The following is a 14,197-nucleotide window of genomic DNA, read 5'->3' as shown; positions in this document are numbered from 1 at the left end:
CCAGGAGCCCTTCCAAGCTGCACTGTCCACTCCACACAGCATATACAGCAGACCTCCTGGCACAGATCTGGGGACCTATAATATTATGAGCCACGTGGAGGCAGAGAACAGCCTTGTTCCTTTCCCTGCTATGGAACCTAGAACATGCTCTGCACACAGCAGACACTGAACCCAAGTGATGCTTTGCTTAGCTGAATTTGACTGAGAGGGGCTAGGATGTTACTCTCATCAACAGCTTAGCGAAGATTTTCTTTTCTTAAAGTAGAACTCTTTCTTCACATGAGACCTTTCTAAAAGGTGGCTCAGATGGTAAGGAATCTCCCCGTAATATGGGAGACCAGGGTTTGATTCCTGGGTAGGGAAGATCCCCGGGAGACGGAAATGGCAACCTGCTCCAGGATTCTTGCCTGGAGAATCCCATGGACAGAGGAGCTAGACAGTACAGTCCATGGGGTTGCAGAGAGTCAGACATGACTGCTGAGCAACTAATGCTAACACAGCTGTGAATCACTTCACCTTTCCCACTATACTTTTCTTTGGGGGGCATCTTTCTTCCAGAGTATTCTAAAACCAATTATGTAAATGGACGTGACTGAAAGGTATCACGTAAACACAACAGTGCAAAGCATGAGACCCTATCTACACTGCAGAGTTTCAAGTTAGATTAAGCAAAGTCTGACTTTATAAACCTGTTCTGAAATCCAATTTTCTTTGATTTCTTTTCTCCCAAAATAGCTGTTTCCATGGCTACCTAATCACTTATTATTAGCACTTAGAGGAAGTGCATTTTCGGGGATAATGCAGTAGAGATTGTTTTTAATTTTCACAGTGGGCACCGGGGACCTCTTATGAAACAGAATCTCTGCTAATTTGCTCAGCTTGTTTGATACTCCAAAGACACTCATTTTTACCGAGAGGCCAACCCTTAAAGCTCGTAATATGCTTATTCCCAGGCTGCTCCAGCCGGGTCCTCTGTCAGATGGTGCAGTGCCCACCCATTTCGAATCATTCTCAATTTCCCCTCCCCAGCTTCCAGCAACCACGAATCTTTCTGTGTCTATGAGTTTGCCTGTTTTGGGCATTTCATACAAATGGAGTCATAGGGCATGTAGCCCTCATGCCAGGGTTCTTTCACTGAGCCTCATGTCTTCCAAGTTCACTCATGCTATAACATGCATCAGAACTTCATTCGATTTTATGGCTAAATAAGATCCCTGTGTGTGGCTGGACCAAGTCCGTTTATCCCTTCATCCTTTCATGCACATGTGGGTTGTCTGTGCTTTTGGATACTGTGGATGATGCTGCTGTGAACATGTGTACACAGTTTGTGTGTGGACGTATGTTTTTAAATCTCTTGGGTGTACCCGGGAGAGAAGCCGCTGGGTTCCTCTGTGTTTTACGTTTCTGAGGAACTGTGGTGAGACCATTCTTGGATTCTTCACTGGAAGTTCAGCTCCCTGGGAAGTATCTCCTCCCTTCAAATATTCCCATGGTTTCTGCCATGGAAGAAATGACTTAGAATGAATCCCTTCTTAGTTAGCATCTGGGTTCAAAATACAAGACTGCTGAGCAGATAACACAGTGACATGGAGTCACGCCAAGATGTCAGCAGATCTTTTCTAGAGAATTCAGAAGAGAAGGGAAAAGAAGACACGTCAGAACCCTGGACTCTGCCAGGGCGAAGCTCAGCTCCCCACCAACCCCACGCTGAGCACTGAGCTCCTGATTTCAAATAGCCCTGACTTCATGCAAAAACACCCTCCCAGGAATTGAGCCTCCAAGGAGGAATAAGACATTCTTCAAGCAGCTGGAAACCTGGGGGCTGGGCAGGTAGGCTTGAGTGACCCAGTCCCAGGGCATTCCCAGCTGGATGCTGGAATGTCCTTTCTTCCATAAACCATGGTGATGGAAGTGGAAGCAGCTACTTTCCTTCAACATCTCATTTGGCAACATTAACACTTTGGGCACCACGCATGCATCTAACGAGTGTTATGAAATGTTACTTGTTCTTGAAACCCCTTGGCCCCAGCTGCAAAATCCGAGTGCAGAGGAAAAACAAGATCATGATTAAGAGACAATGGTTGCTGATCCCACTTGAGTCCCATGCATATTAAAATGGATTAAGGAAGCCAAGCTGGGGATGTTAGGATTAACCCAGATAGTGATGTTCGGGTGGTGGTGGTGGGCAGAGTCCAGAGCAGGAGTCGTGGTGTTGATGTCTGACAAGCCTGTAGTCTTCACCTTGGGGCTCAGTCTCGCTCTCCCTAATTTGAAAGGACAGAACTGAAAGAAATAGCATATCGTGGCTCGGGTCCTCCCGGTTGGGAGTGCTGATCTCAGGCCCCTCAGGGGACCCCCTAAACCTCCGCTCCCACATGGAGACATGGTAGCAGGAGCTCAGCAAGGGCCCCCAGGTGCCAGGCATGCTCTGGGGTGTTTGGGTCTCTGCTTAGTCAATCCTACAACAACTGCACAAGAACACAGTCTGTGACTTTATTCTCATGAAGCACCCTGCCCAAGCGAACATCTGGATCCTGCCTGCCTGCCAGCAAAGCTCAGGCTGCTGCTTTTTGTCATATGTGCCTTGCATATCAGAGAAGGCAATGGCACCCCACTCCAGTACTCTTGCTTGGAAAATCCCATGGATGGAGGAGCCTGGTGGGCTGCAGTCCATGGGATTGTGAAGATTCGGACACGACTGAGTGATTTCACTTTCCCTTTTCACTTTCATGCATTGGAGAAGGAAATGGCAACCCACTCCAGTGTTCTTGCCTGGAGAATCCCAGGGACGGTGGAGCCTGGTGGGCTGCCGTCTATGGGGTCGCACAGAGTCGGACTGAAGCGACTTAGCAGCAGCAGCAGCCTTGCATATTCTATTTTAAAGTAAATCATTAATTCTAACACTATGGTGATGGGCTCTTTTCATAAGAAAGAGAAATTCCTAATGGGTCACTGAAGGGCGCTTAAGGCCCAGGAGACTTCACTCAAGAAATGCTGGAAATGGTGATCAGACATACCCCCATGAACCTCAGATGCAAACTTATATAGGTTTTAATGTTATCTTGAGCTGTGCTGGGAATTCCAGCTGCTGGCATTTTCTTAATATGACATTCCCATCTCTACAACATTGTGATTTAACATATAATTCCACTGTGGTTTTTAAGCGATGGTGACATGGCCTTAGAAAAGAGTGTGAGAGGGCCTCAGAAGGGAGATGAGGGCCCTCTGGGAGGGGTGGCCCCCAGGACCCTCTCAGGTTGCGTTTAGCTCCACCAGATCTGTACCCCACACCACACCCACACCCACATCTAAACCCCCCAGCTCTCTGGACTTCGCAATCTGGCTGTGGAGTAAGTGAGCACAGGAAAGCAGTCACAAATCTGCGGTCTATTTACAAGGTGATATGGATTCAAGGCAAGTCTTGAAGGAACTGTTAAGCATGGCAGGAAAAGAGAAGTTTTAAGTACTGCTCTAGTTAATTAGCAAAGAGTCAGAGGCAACTGAGCATGCACAACTAATTAGCTACAGATCCCTATCAGTAAACAGACTTTCGTGTACATAAGGGAGGATCATTAATGCTGTTGGTGGTCATTCAGGGTGCCTGGGGCAGGTCTGTGGGCACCTCTGGTTAACATGGCCCTCCTGGACAGCCCCAGAGGCTCCCTGAATTGGGGCAGCTCAACCTGCCAGCGGCTGAGGGGGTGTGGCTGGCTCCCTGGCACAAGGGGGATGAGGTGAAGTAAGGTTCCACCAGCACCATCTGTCTCTCTGTCTTGGCCTCGAGGACTGCCTTCCTCCTGGGAGGATCCCCTCTCTTCCCACTCCTTCATCCTCTGCAGACTGAACATCATTGCTTAGCACTTCTCCTCTGTCTATACTCGCTCATCCTGTCCAGGCTCTACAGTCATCAGTGGGCAGGCACCGTCCACACCTGGGTCACTTCCTCTCTTCTAACACCAGCTGCTTGCTCCATCTCTGTCTCTCCTCTGGTACCTCAGCTTGGCTTCTCCAAACTGGAGCCGGATGGCATCCTGTCCTCCACTAACGACATCTCCCAGGTCTCCGTCTGAATAATAGCATCATGATGCACCTGTGGTCACCCTGACCCCCTCTTTTCTCCACCTCTCTCCTCTGATCTGTTGCCTGGCTCTGTCCCCATGGACCAAAGCTCACCTCTAAGCCCACCACCTAACCTGAAGCACCCACAGATCTTTATTGCTTCCGTTCTATTGCCTCTGAGCAGCAGCCAGAATGACCTGACAGTCTGGGTCATCACATATCCAGGTGATGCCACTTGCTGCACAGGGTGGGAGAGCTGAACTCTGAGGGGCAGTGTGGTGGGGGTGCCCACCCCAGGCTGGGCCTCGTGGGCAGACTCACTATTGGGCGCAGTCGATGAGCTGGTACTCGTTGGACCGCTCGAAGCAGGCCTTCACGCCTTCATCATCCCAGAGCTTCTTCACATGATCGAAGAATTCCTGAAATTTGAAAAAGTTATGAGTAAGAAAACATGTGCTACCCACCTTCTAAAAGTTAAAAGGAAAAAGAAAATGCCAAAACCATCTGCAGGGTAGGTCGGCTCCACACAGGGTGGAAGGCCTTATTCCTCAATCTACATCAAACACTCTCATAGTCCCAGAGAGTTCCCAAAGTGGAAATGACAAGTCCAAAATTAATGACATTCATCAACTATCCATACCACTAAGAATTTATAGTTCTTAAGACTCAGTGACTTGACTAGCAGAATGACCACTTCTTGTTATAATGGCAAGGTCTGTTTAAGCTGCTTCCCTGGTGGCTCAAATGGTAAAGAATCGGCCTGTAATGCAGGAGATCTGGATTCAATCCCTGGGTTGGGAGGTTCCCCTGGAGAAGGAATTGGCAACCCACTCCAGTATTCTTGCCTGGAGAATTCCATGGACAGAGGAGCCTGGTGAGCTACAGTCCATGGGGTTGCAAAGAGTTGGACACGACTGAGTGACCAACACTTTCATTTTTAATTTTCTAGGTGAGAATGAAGCCACGATCATGAACAGGCATGACTGACCAGGTGAGTTATGTTCTGCCCAGAAGCATTAGGTACATGAGAAAGAAACTTTTAAAATTACAATCTTTGGGGATAGTGATTTATTGTCTTCTGGTCTTTTAAGAAACTCTGAGGTAAGCATGAACCGGGAATTTTCATTCAAGCCCATCCATTATGGCACCAGCAGCCTCTGAAGCGGCAAGCTGGCTGCCTGGGTAAAGATGACTCTGTGAACCTGTATTTCCAAAATTACCCATTTTAAATAAGCAAATGACTATACATTAGCAGCTAAATATAAAAGAAGTTATGTAAATTTTCAAGAAACTCTTTGTTAGAATATTTATATCCCTTCCCACACCAGGAAGCACTGACTTCCACCTTCGATCTGCAGGGGTGGGTCTGAGGCAAACCCTCCAGGAAGCAGCCAAGGCCATACTCCCTAAGAATCAGCACCGGTTCTTTGCAGAAAAAAAATAACAAACTGAGTTGGCACATTTTTTAGAGATTCTCAGTTCCCTACAAGGGTGGATCCCAGTTCTGAGGGGCCTGACACTTATACAAGTTTTAGGCCCTCTAGGAAAAAGGAAACACAGAATTACAGCAACAAATTAGGTCCAGAACCCGGGAAGGGAAATGGGGGCTCTGAGTGCAAGCATCACCAGATTCCAGTATGTCTCATCCTGACTCCTAATGTCAGGAACAATGTTTAAGCTTATGCCATGAGTCTTTGTGTCTATCATGTCTGCCTGCCTGTTGGCATCAACAACAAATCCATACTGTCCACAGGGGACAGGAGTGGACAGCGTTCATGTGAAGGAGAGGAGCTGGACTCTCAGCTTTTATCCTGCCCTGTGAATTGACACTTCCTTCTGGAATCTTCCAGGGCTGCTCCCATCTCTCCAGAGAAGGGGTCTGTCTGTGGGATTCTTTAAAAACTTTTTTCTAAGAGCCAAACAAGGACACACACACACACACACACACACAAACACACACAGTCTCTTGTGCTATCATCTGCCAGTCCTGGCAGGCAGTGATGCCACTGTCTCAGTGATGCTGGAATTTGAGTGCTGCTTTTCCGACACTGCAACCTCTCGTGCAGCGGTCCTGGAACAAAGTTCCTTCCTGTCTTTAACAAGGGTCAGGATTAAAAACAGGATTAATTAAAAAAACGAAGTATGGCAGAAGGGAACTAGGAGCAGAAAAGCAAGTGATGTGAAGCAGACTGAAGTAGGTGCCCAGAGCATAAGGCAAGGTCTACACACAAGCTCGGACCCATGCCCAGACAGGGTTTCTGAGCTTCTGTGCCATCAACTCAGTGACATAAGTGAAGTTTTTCTTTAATAGTCTGAGAAGAAGCCTTGGAGGCAGAGTCACAGAGGGGTGCTCCGTCCAAGGAACAAAATGCATGGTTCTTAGGGTGATGCTGACGACAGCAGAGACGTAGGAACCAGGATGCCGTGACCTTACAGCAAACACTGTGACCTTATAGCAGATGCTATGACCTTACAGCAGACACCGTGGATGACACCAAGAAGACAGGGGCAACTTCAATCTGCTTCATCTTCCTCCTTGGGGAACAAGACCTCAGGCAAGACCAAGGCCAGGTGCCCAGGACTCTCCACATTTACTCTTTAAGGAGTTCTCAGACCTTTGTGGAAAATTCCAGGGTGGCTGTGGCTGTGACTTATTTACCTTTTCATCAGGGAAAACGTCACACAGAAGCAGAGAGATTGCCTCCGAGCACTCACTACCCACGGGCAGATTCCACGCTCATCGTGTGGCCAGTCTCTTTATCTGTATCTCAGGCCTTCTCTCCCACTTCTATTATTTTATAGGTGCTCTCTTACACCATTGTTTTATTTCAACATTATTTCTAAAAGATAAAGGTTTAGAAATCCTAGCCACAATGTGCGTGCGTGCTATGTTGATTCAGTTGTGTCCAACTCTTTGTGACCCTATGGACCACAGCCCACCAGGCTCCTCTGTCCATGGGATTCTCCAGGCAAGAATACTGGAGTAGGTTGCCATGCCCTCCTTCAGGGGTATAGCCACAATATCACCACCTCAAATAAACATATACAAACCAGTAAAGAAATGATTCTGTGACATCATGAACCACTGCAGCTTCTTGAGCTGCATGCAAACATTTGTCCAGAGCCTGGCTAGAATCCTACATTTGCTAAGACAACTGGGAAGTAAATATGAGGAATAACTTTAGTATGCCTCCCTTAGCAACTGAAATGAACAATACTAAATAAAAATAATTTCAGTGTTGTGTGTGTGTGTCTAAAAAGAAAGGGTGATTCACAGTGAAGTGTCACTTGTTTTTGACATCTGGGAGTTGAGAGAAACTGAGAGCATAAAGAGAAAATTACTAAGTCATACTTCCTATTTTTCCTGTATTACAGAATATGAGAATCACCTTGTGATCTTCACACATATTTAGCAACTGAAATACATGGAGATTTATGTTACTCTTATTCAAAGAAGTTTTAGTTGTGTTATAGAAAATAAAAATGATAATGATACCAAATTAAACCTAAATTAAGGCTTTAAATTGTTACAGCATAATCTTGATGTTGAAATCAAAATTTAAACTAAAAATATTAAATACCCAACTACTCCATTTCCTAGCACAGCACTTACCTTCTGGTTCTGCTGTTTACACTTCTCTGTAGATATAAAGTGTACTCAAAGCTAGCTTGGAATTCTCAGGTGAGTAACATTTTTTTTTTTTTTGCTTTTAAATTCTTCATTACTGCTTTAAAATAGAAATAGATGTATGCCAGCAAGAAATGCAAAAAAAAAAAATCCTTGCATGATTTTTCTCCTAAAATAATACAATAAAACAACTGTTTGGTTACACTAAATCTTAAAATACATTTTTTCATTTTGGAAATAAAAATCAAGTCAAAAATACTTCTTGTCTGGTGAGCTGAATGTGGTCCAGGGGTCTAGAGGGCACCCGGGTCTCAAGTGAGGCTGCTCCCACACTCCATTCCCTCTCCTGAGGCTGGTGGAAACCTTCGATGGGTAGAGTGAAAAATGTTATTCCTAGGATGACTTAGGAGAAGGCAATAGCAACCCACTCCAGTACTCTTGCCTGGCAAATCCCATGGACGGAGGAGCCTGGTAGTCTGCAGTCCATGGGATAGCTAGGAGTTGGACATGACTGAGCGACTTCACTTTCACTTTTCACTTTCATGCACTGGAGAAGGAAATGGCAACCCACTCCAGTGTTCTTGCCTGGAGAATCCCAGGGACAGTGGAGCCTGGTGGGCTGCCATCTATGGGGCTGCACAGAGTTGGAAGACTGAAGTGACTTAGCGGGACGACTTATGGAAAAGATCCCTCTTTAATTTTAGTGTCAGGAATAGTTTTTGCATCTCTTGGGCAATTGCTGTTTCAATTTTATTATTAATTTTTAATCCTCTGGTATCCTGTGACTCTTCTTCACTTACATCACTGAGTTGATGGCACAGAAGCTCAGAAACCCTGTCTGGGCACAGGTCCGAGCTTGTGTGTAGACCTTGCCTTATGCTTTGGGCACCTACTTCAGTCTGCTTCACATTACTTGCTTTCCTGCTCCTAGTTCTCTTCTGCCATACTTTGTTTTTTAAATTAATTTGTGTTATAACCTTGTGAGTGGCACCAAATATGGAACTCGTTGAAGTAAAAGTGAAAGTGAAAGTTGCTCAGTTGTGTCCAACTCTTTGTGACCCCATAGATCCATGGAATTTTCCTGGACTTTGGGAATTCTTCCCAACCCAGGGGTTGAACCCAGGTCTCCTGCATTACAGGCAGATTCTTTACCAGCTGAGCCACAGGGAAGCCCACATTGAAGCAAAATAAATGATTAAAGGAACCGTCCATGGTAACGGAGTGGACAGTGATCATTACACCATCAAGTGGGCCTTAGAAACAGGCAGTTTATTTCAGGTGAGTAGCCGTTTAAATGGAATTTTCTGAAGCTCAAGTTTGAGTCTGATTCATCTAAAATGTACCTACTCAGTTTTATCCCTCAGAAAGCAGGGTGATCTAATAGGCTTCTGTCATTTCTCTTTTCAGATATCTGCTAGATGTCAAGTTGAAAGTGGGATCTGTCATGCCTGGTTATTTATAATCTCTGTCCATCCTCAGGTATAAGTGAATACAGGATACCTCAAATTCTATTTAGAAACAGCATTCAGAAACCATGCTAAAAGGGACTTTCCTGATGGTTCAGTGGTTAAGAATCTGCCTTCCGATGCAGGAGATGCAGGTTCAAGTCCCTGTCGGGGAGTTAAGATCTCACATGCTGTGCACCCATGCTCCACAACTAGAGAAAGCCCACGCATTGCAATGAAGACCCAGAAAAAAACCAAAGCATTATCAACAATCAGGGGTCCCCAAACTTGTGTGTTTCCTGGCATGAAACACAGCCTCTGTGGGCGAAAAACCACAGCAAGAAACCAAATGTAAGGTGGGGTCACCTGGCCCCTCCTGGGGCCTCGTGTGTCCCAGGCAAGGTTCTCAGGGTCTCCTGACCGAGGGCTCACTTCGAGTCTCAAATGTCCCGCCGTGCAGGTGATGCAGCTCCCGTTCTACAGATGACAAAATGGGAAGGATCCTGGATCCTTCACACTTGTCTGAGCCCCATGATGAGGAAGCGTCTGCCTGCATCTGGAAGCAGCTCAGTGGGCTGGGCCAGCTTCCTGTTTCCCCGCCTGTAGCAGCTACTCGTGGCTGGAGACCACTGAGAGCAAACCCACGCTTACAATAAATACCATACTCGCCTTCCCCTGACCCCCTCACCTTGGACGGCCTGCTTTATTCTTAGAATCATTTCTAGCAGCCTTTGGAGGTTTACTTTATATGCCCTAAAATTCACCCATGTAGTTATCCAGTCACACACCCACCAACACAGCCAAGTCTCAGAGCCTCTCTACCACCTCCACGCCACCTCCCCCATGACCGCCCCAGTCTCAGACAACTGACAATCTACTTCAGTCTCTATAGTTTTGCCTTTTCTAGAAACTTCATGTAAGTGAAATCACATAGTCTTTCGGGTCTGGCTTCTTTCACTTAGCCTGAGTTTTCTGGGATTCAACCATTTTGTTATTAGTAGCTTAAAAAAAAAACTGCTCAGTTTTATTACATTGTATGAATAAGATCACATTTTGTTTATTTACTCACCAGTGGAGGGACACTGGGTTATTTCTGGTTTTGACAGTTACGAGTAACACTGCAGGAATATCTGGGTACCAGGCTTTGTATGGACTTCCATTTTCTTCTCTTTCAGGTTAACACTCTGGAGTGGAATTGCTGGGGTACATGGCAGGTGCACAATTAACATTAAAAAAAACTGCTAAATTGTTTTCCAAAGCGGCCATTCCATTTACACTGTCAAGAGCAATGTGTTAGGGGTTTGAGTTCCTCCAAGTCTCAAGTTCCCCAAAACCTTGGTTTTTGTCAGTATAAAAAAATTTTAATTATTCTAATGGGTGCATGCTGGCCTCTGGCTGTGGCTTTAGTTTGCATCTCCCCAATGACCAATGATGGTGGACATCTTGTCACATGACGGTTGCCCACTTGCATGTCTTATTTTTGAAGTATCTGTTCAAATATTTTTCCCATTAAAAATTGAGTTGTTTTTCTTATTACTGTTTTATTTTCTTTATGAGAGTAAAATATTCTTGGTCTTCTGAGTTTCCACGTACATCTGAGAATAGGCCTGTCAGTTTCTAGAGAAAAGCTGCTGGTATCTTGGCTGGAACTGCACTGTGTTTCTAGGCTACTTTGGGGAGAATGCTATCTTAATAGTAATGAACTTTCTATCCATGAACATGGTATATCTGTTTATTTATGTCTTATTTTCTCTCAATAATGTTTCCTAGTTTTCAGTGTACTACACTTCCCACATTGTTAGATTTTTTGCCTAAGTAAATTTTTGGTGTTATTTTGAAGGTGTATTCTTTTTAAAAAATCATTTTTGGAATTTTTCATGGTAGTACAAAGAAATACAGTTCATTTCTATATTTGATCCTGTATCCTACAACTTTGTTAATTTCATGTATGACTTCCAGAGGCTTTCACTTCCTTCCTGTGTAGCTGAGCACAGAATTACCCATGTAGCTTTAGCCCCTTTCTCCCTGAAGCATGACTCACAAGGTTTGGGACAGAATCAGAACTCCCTGTGGTTCCAAAGTGCAGAGTGACTGAGCCAAAGGGGCCTTTGCTAACCACAGTGGCCAGGCTGCACTTGGGGACTTCCTGGTGGTCCAGTGGTTAAGAATCCTCCTTCCAAAGCAGGGGACATGGGTTCAACCCCTGGTTCAGGAACTCAGATCTCACATACTGCAGAGCAACTGAGCCTGCAAACCACAGCTAAGACCTGATGCAGCCAAACAAAAAAAAATGTCCAGTAAGATTTGTCTAAGGACTCTCTACATTTTGTTTCAAAATTATAGTCTCACAAAACTGATACGTATAAAGTTTTAGTAATAAGATCCATGACCCACAGTACAGTTAAATAAATCTACCTCATTTTGATGGGACAATATAATTTTCCTTAAAGTATTCTTTCCCATAAAATTAATTTCTTAGCTTTTGATTTTTCTCATTCGCAATACTCCCACTCTTATATTTGAGATTCTCTCTCTAAAATCCTAATTCTCGTGCACTTGAAGCACGCCAAAGAGACTCATGGGAGAAACTTATTTGTGTGGGAACAGAGATAAAATAATTATGTATTTTCATTAGAGGTAAGACACTCAAAGAATCACGACTTTGGTCTTTACTTCCAGACAGGCTCTGTCAAGTTGTCTCCCCAAAGTTCTCTGTGGTGTCAACTTGATTATGCAACACCTGGAGGTATTATTCTTGGTCTCTTAGTCACTCTGAGTCCTGTATGCTTTACATGCTGAGAGGCAAAGAGGAAGAAGAAGGCCCACTTTGGGGGAAGAGATTAAAGCGAACGTCTGTAAAAGGGTGTTTGCTGCATTCCCACAGAATTAGATACATACGTATTTGGGGAAACTTTAGCGTAGGACATAATAGAGGAGCCTAACGAGGAATCCTAAGACTACATTTGATCGTGGATTCTAGTATTGGAAGGCCTGGGTTCCGGCCTGGTTGGGTGGGAGGGCCACTGTACCCTGTTCCCTGGGGACAGGGCAGTCCTGGGCAGCGGCTGGAACACGAGGCCGACAGGTGGAGGAAGTGGGTGAGGATGTGCCTGTGAGGGGTGGGGCAGGAGGGGGTGGTGAGAGAGTGGTGGGAAGATAAAACCAGAAGGTGGGGGTGGCACAGGGAGGACAGACTTGGCGCGAGGTTGAGGACTGGCCTGTGAAGTGCTGCCGGGGGAAGGCCTGGGAGTCCTTGGCTCCGGGCACCAGGATGGGACCTGAACTCAAGGGTGCAGATCTGGCAGCATTGTGACTAGGCCGCCAGGTGCCAAAAGGCCCCGACAGGAGCACACGGCAGGGAACAGGAGGCCGTGCAGGCTTGAGGACACCCGTTGGTACAAGGCATCACCAGCTGCTGGGGAGGGAGCAAGGGTTCTGAACATGGGGCGGGGGGTGTCCAGGTCACCGGCATGAGGCTGGCTATGGTGGCAAGAATGGGCCCTGGGGACAAGAGCCGAGGGCAGTGCTGTTGGGCTGAGCTGCACCCCAGCTCCCAGACCCTGCAAGGCCCCAGACTCCTGACTTATAGCAGGGGAGGGGTGGGGCTGGCTGAACAGAATTGCAGCCACTTTCTAGAAACAAGGGCTGAGCCTTCTTAGGAGAACATGTGCAGCCCCATGAAAAGGTGCCTGGGAGCCAAGCTCCCAAGTCTCCACACTGGCGAGGGTCCCCAGGGTCGTGGATATCAATACAATTTATAATGCATGTATACAAAGGACCATAGCAGACAAAGATGAACAGTGAGTGCATGCTCAGTCGCTCAGTTCTGTCCAACTCTTCACGACGCGATGGACTGTAGCCCTCCAGGCTCTTCTGTCCTGCAGACTGCCAGGGGATGGGGAGGAGGATGGGGAGCAGGCTGGGGGCGGGGGCCCAGGATCCCCAGTTACTAAGAGGGCTCTCTGTAATTAACTAAGCGACACGTGTACCAGGCACCCACAACAGGCTGAGGATGTCCTCAGTAGGAGCATGCAGCCTCCGTGAGAGGAAACAACAGCTATGAGGAAACACGACACCCTTGGTGCATTTCTGGAGGGATTAGGGGACTCATGTTTCCACAAAATAACAGATCTCAAAGGCGCTGCTGATCTCTGCAATTTTGCAGCAGCTGAGAATCTAGCATCTGACACAAAAGGGAAAGAAAACTGTCCAGAGAACCAGAGACCTTGACATTCTGCACTCGTGAATTTGCAAGAGATCATCTTTAAGATTTCTTCCAGTTCTGGGACTCTCTGATTCTGAGTTTTGTATTTTCCCTCCTTCTATTTTTAACGGAGCCGTTTTATTGACCTTTAATGCACATACCATACAGTTGACCCATTTACAGTGTACAAATCTGGTTTTTAGTTTATTTGTGGAGTTGTGCACCCATCACCATGATCACCTTTAGAAGACATCCATCACTGGTAAAGAATCCGTCTGCCAATGCAGAAGACTTAAGAGGTACAGGTTTGATCCCTGGGTTGGGAAGATTCCCTGGAGAAGGAAATGGCAACCCACTCCAGTATTCTTGCCTGGAGAATTCCATGGAGAGAAGAGCCTGGCAGGCTACAGTCCATGGGGTTGCAAAGAGCTGGAACACAACTGAGCACACACACACATCACCTCAAAGAAGCCCTGTATCCAGGAGCAGTCACTCACTCCTCATTCTCATCCTCCTCTGCCCCTGAACCATAAGTCCACCTTCTGTCTCCACCGACCTGCCTGTTCTGGACATTTCACACAAATGGACTTCATACGCTATATGGCTTTTTGTTAGGCTTGTTTCATTTAACAAGTTTTCAAGGCTGTAACATGGGTCAGTGCTTCATTCTGCTTTTGACCAAATAAGATCCCACCATGTGGACAGACCACATGTGTTCATCCACTCATCCTTTGATGGACATTTGGTTGCCGCACTGTTTGGCTGTTGTGAACAGTGCTGCTATGAACGTTCCTGTACAAATATTTGTGGAAATGTGTGTTTTTAACTCTCTTGGGTTTATACCTAGGAGAAGGCCTCCTT

At 46.1% G+C, this 14,197-nt stretch overlaps 1 protein-coding gene across 2 annotated transcripts in view; it reads right to left on the bottom strand.

Moving 5' to 3' along the window:
• LOC138428443 (guanine nucleotide-binding protein G(olf) subunit alpha) overlaps window positions 1–14,197 on the bottom strand; it is a 49,769-nt gene that overhangs the window by 16,498 nt on the left and 19,074 nt on the right. For both annotated transcript variants that reach the window (XM_069569199.1, XM_069569200.1), the window contains one exon: window positions 4,381–4,478. In XM_069569199.1, the coding sequence (XP_069425300.1) occupies window positions 4,381–4,478 (98 nt within the window). The remainder of the gene's footprint in view (window positions 1–4,380; window positions 4,479–14,197) is intronic.

The sequence above is a fragment of the Ovis canadensis genome, chromosome 23, assembly GCF_042477335.2.
Source record: "Ovis canadensis isolate MfBH-ARS-UI-01 breed Bighorn chromosome 23, ARS-UI_OviCan_v2, whole genome shotgun sequence".
Taxonomy (NCBI): Eukaryota; Metazoa; Chordata; class Mammalia; order Artiodactyla; family Bovidae; genus Ovis; species Ovis canadensis.
The sequence above is the reverse complement of the archived record's forward strand: the minus strand, read 5'-3'. Positions and strand labels throughout refer to the sequence as shown.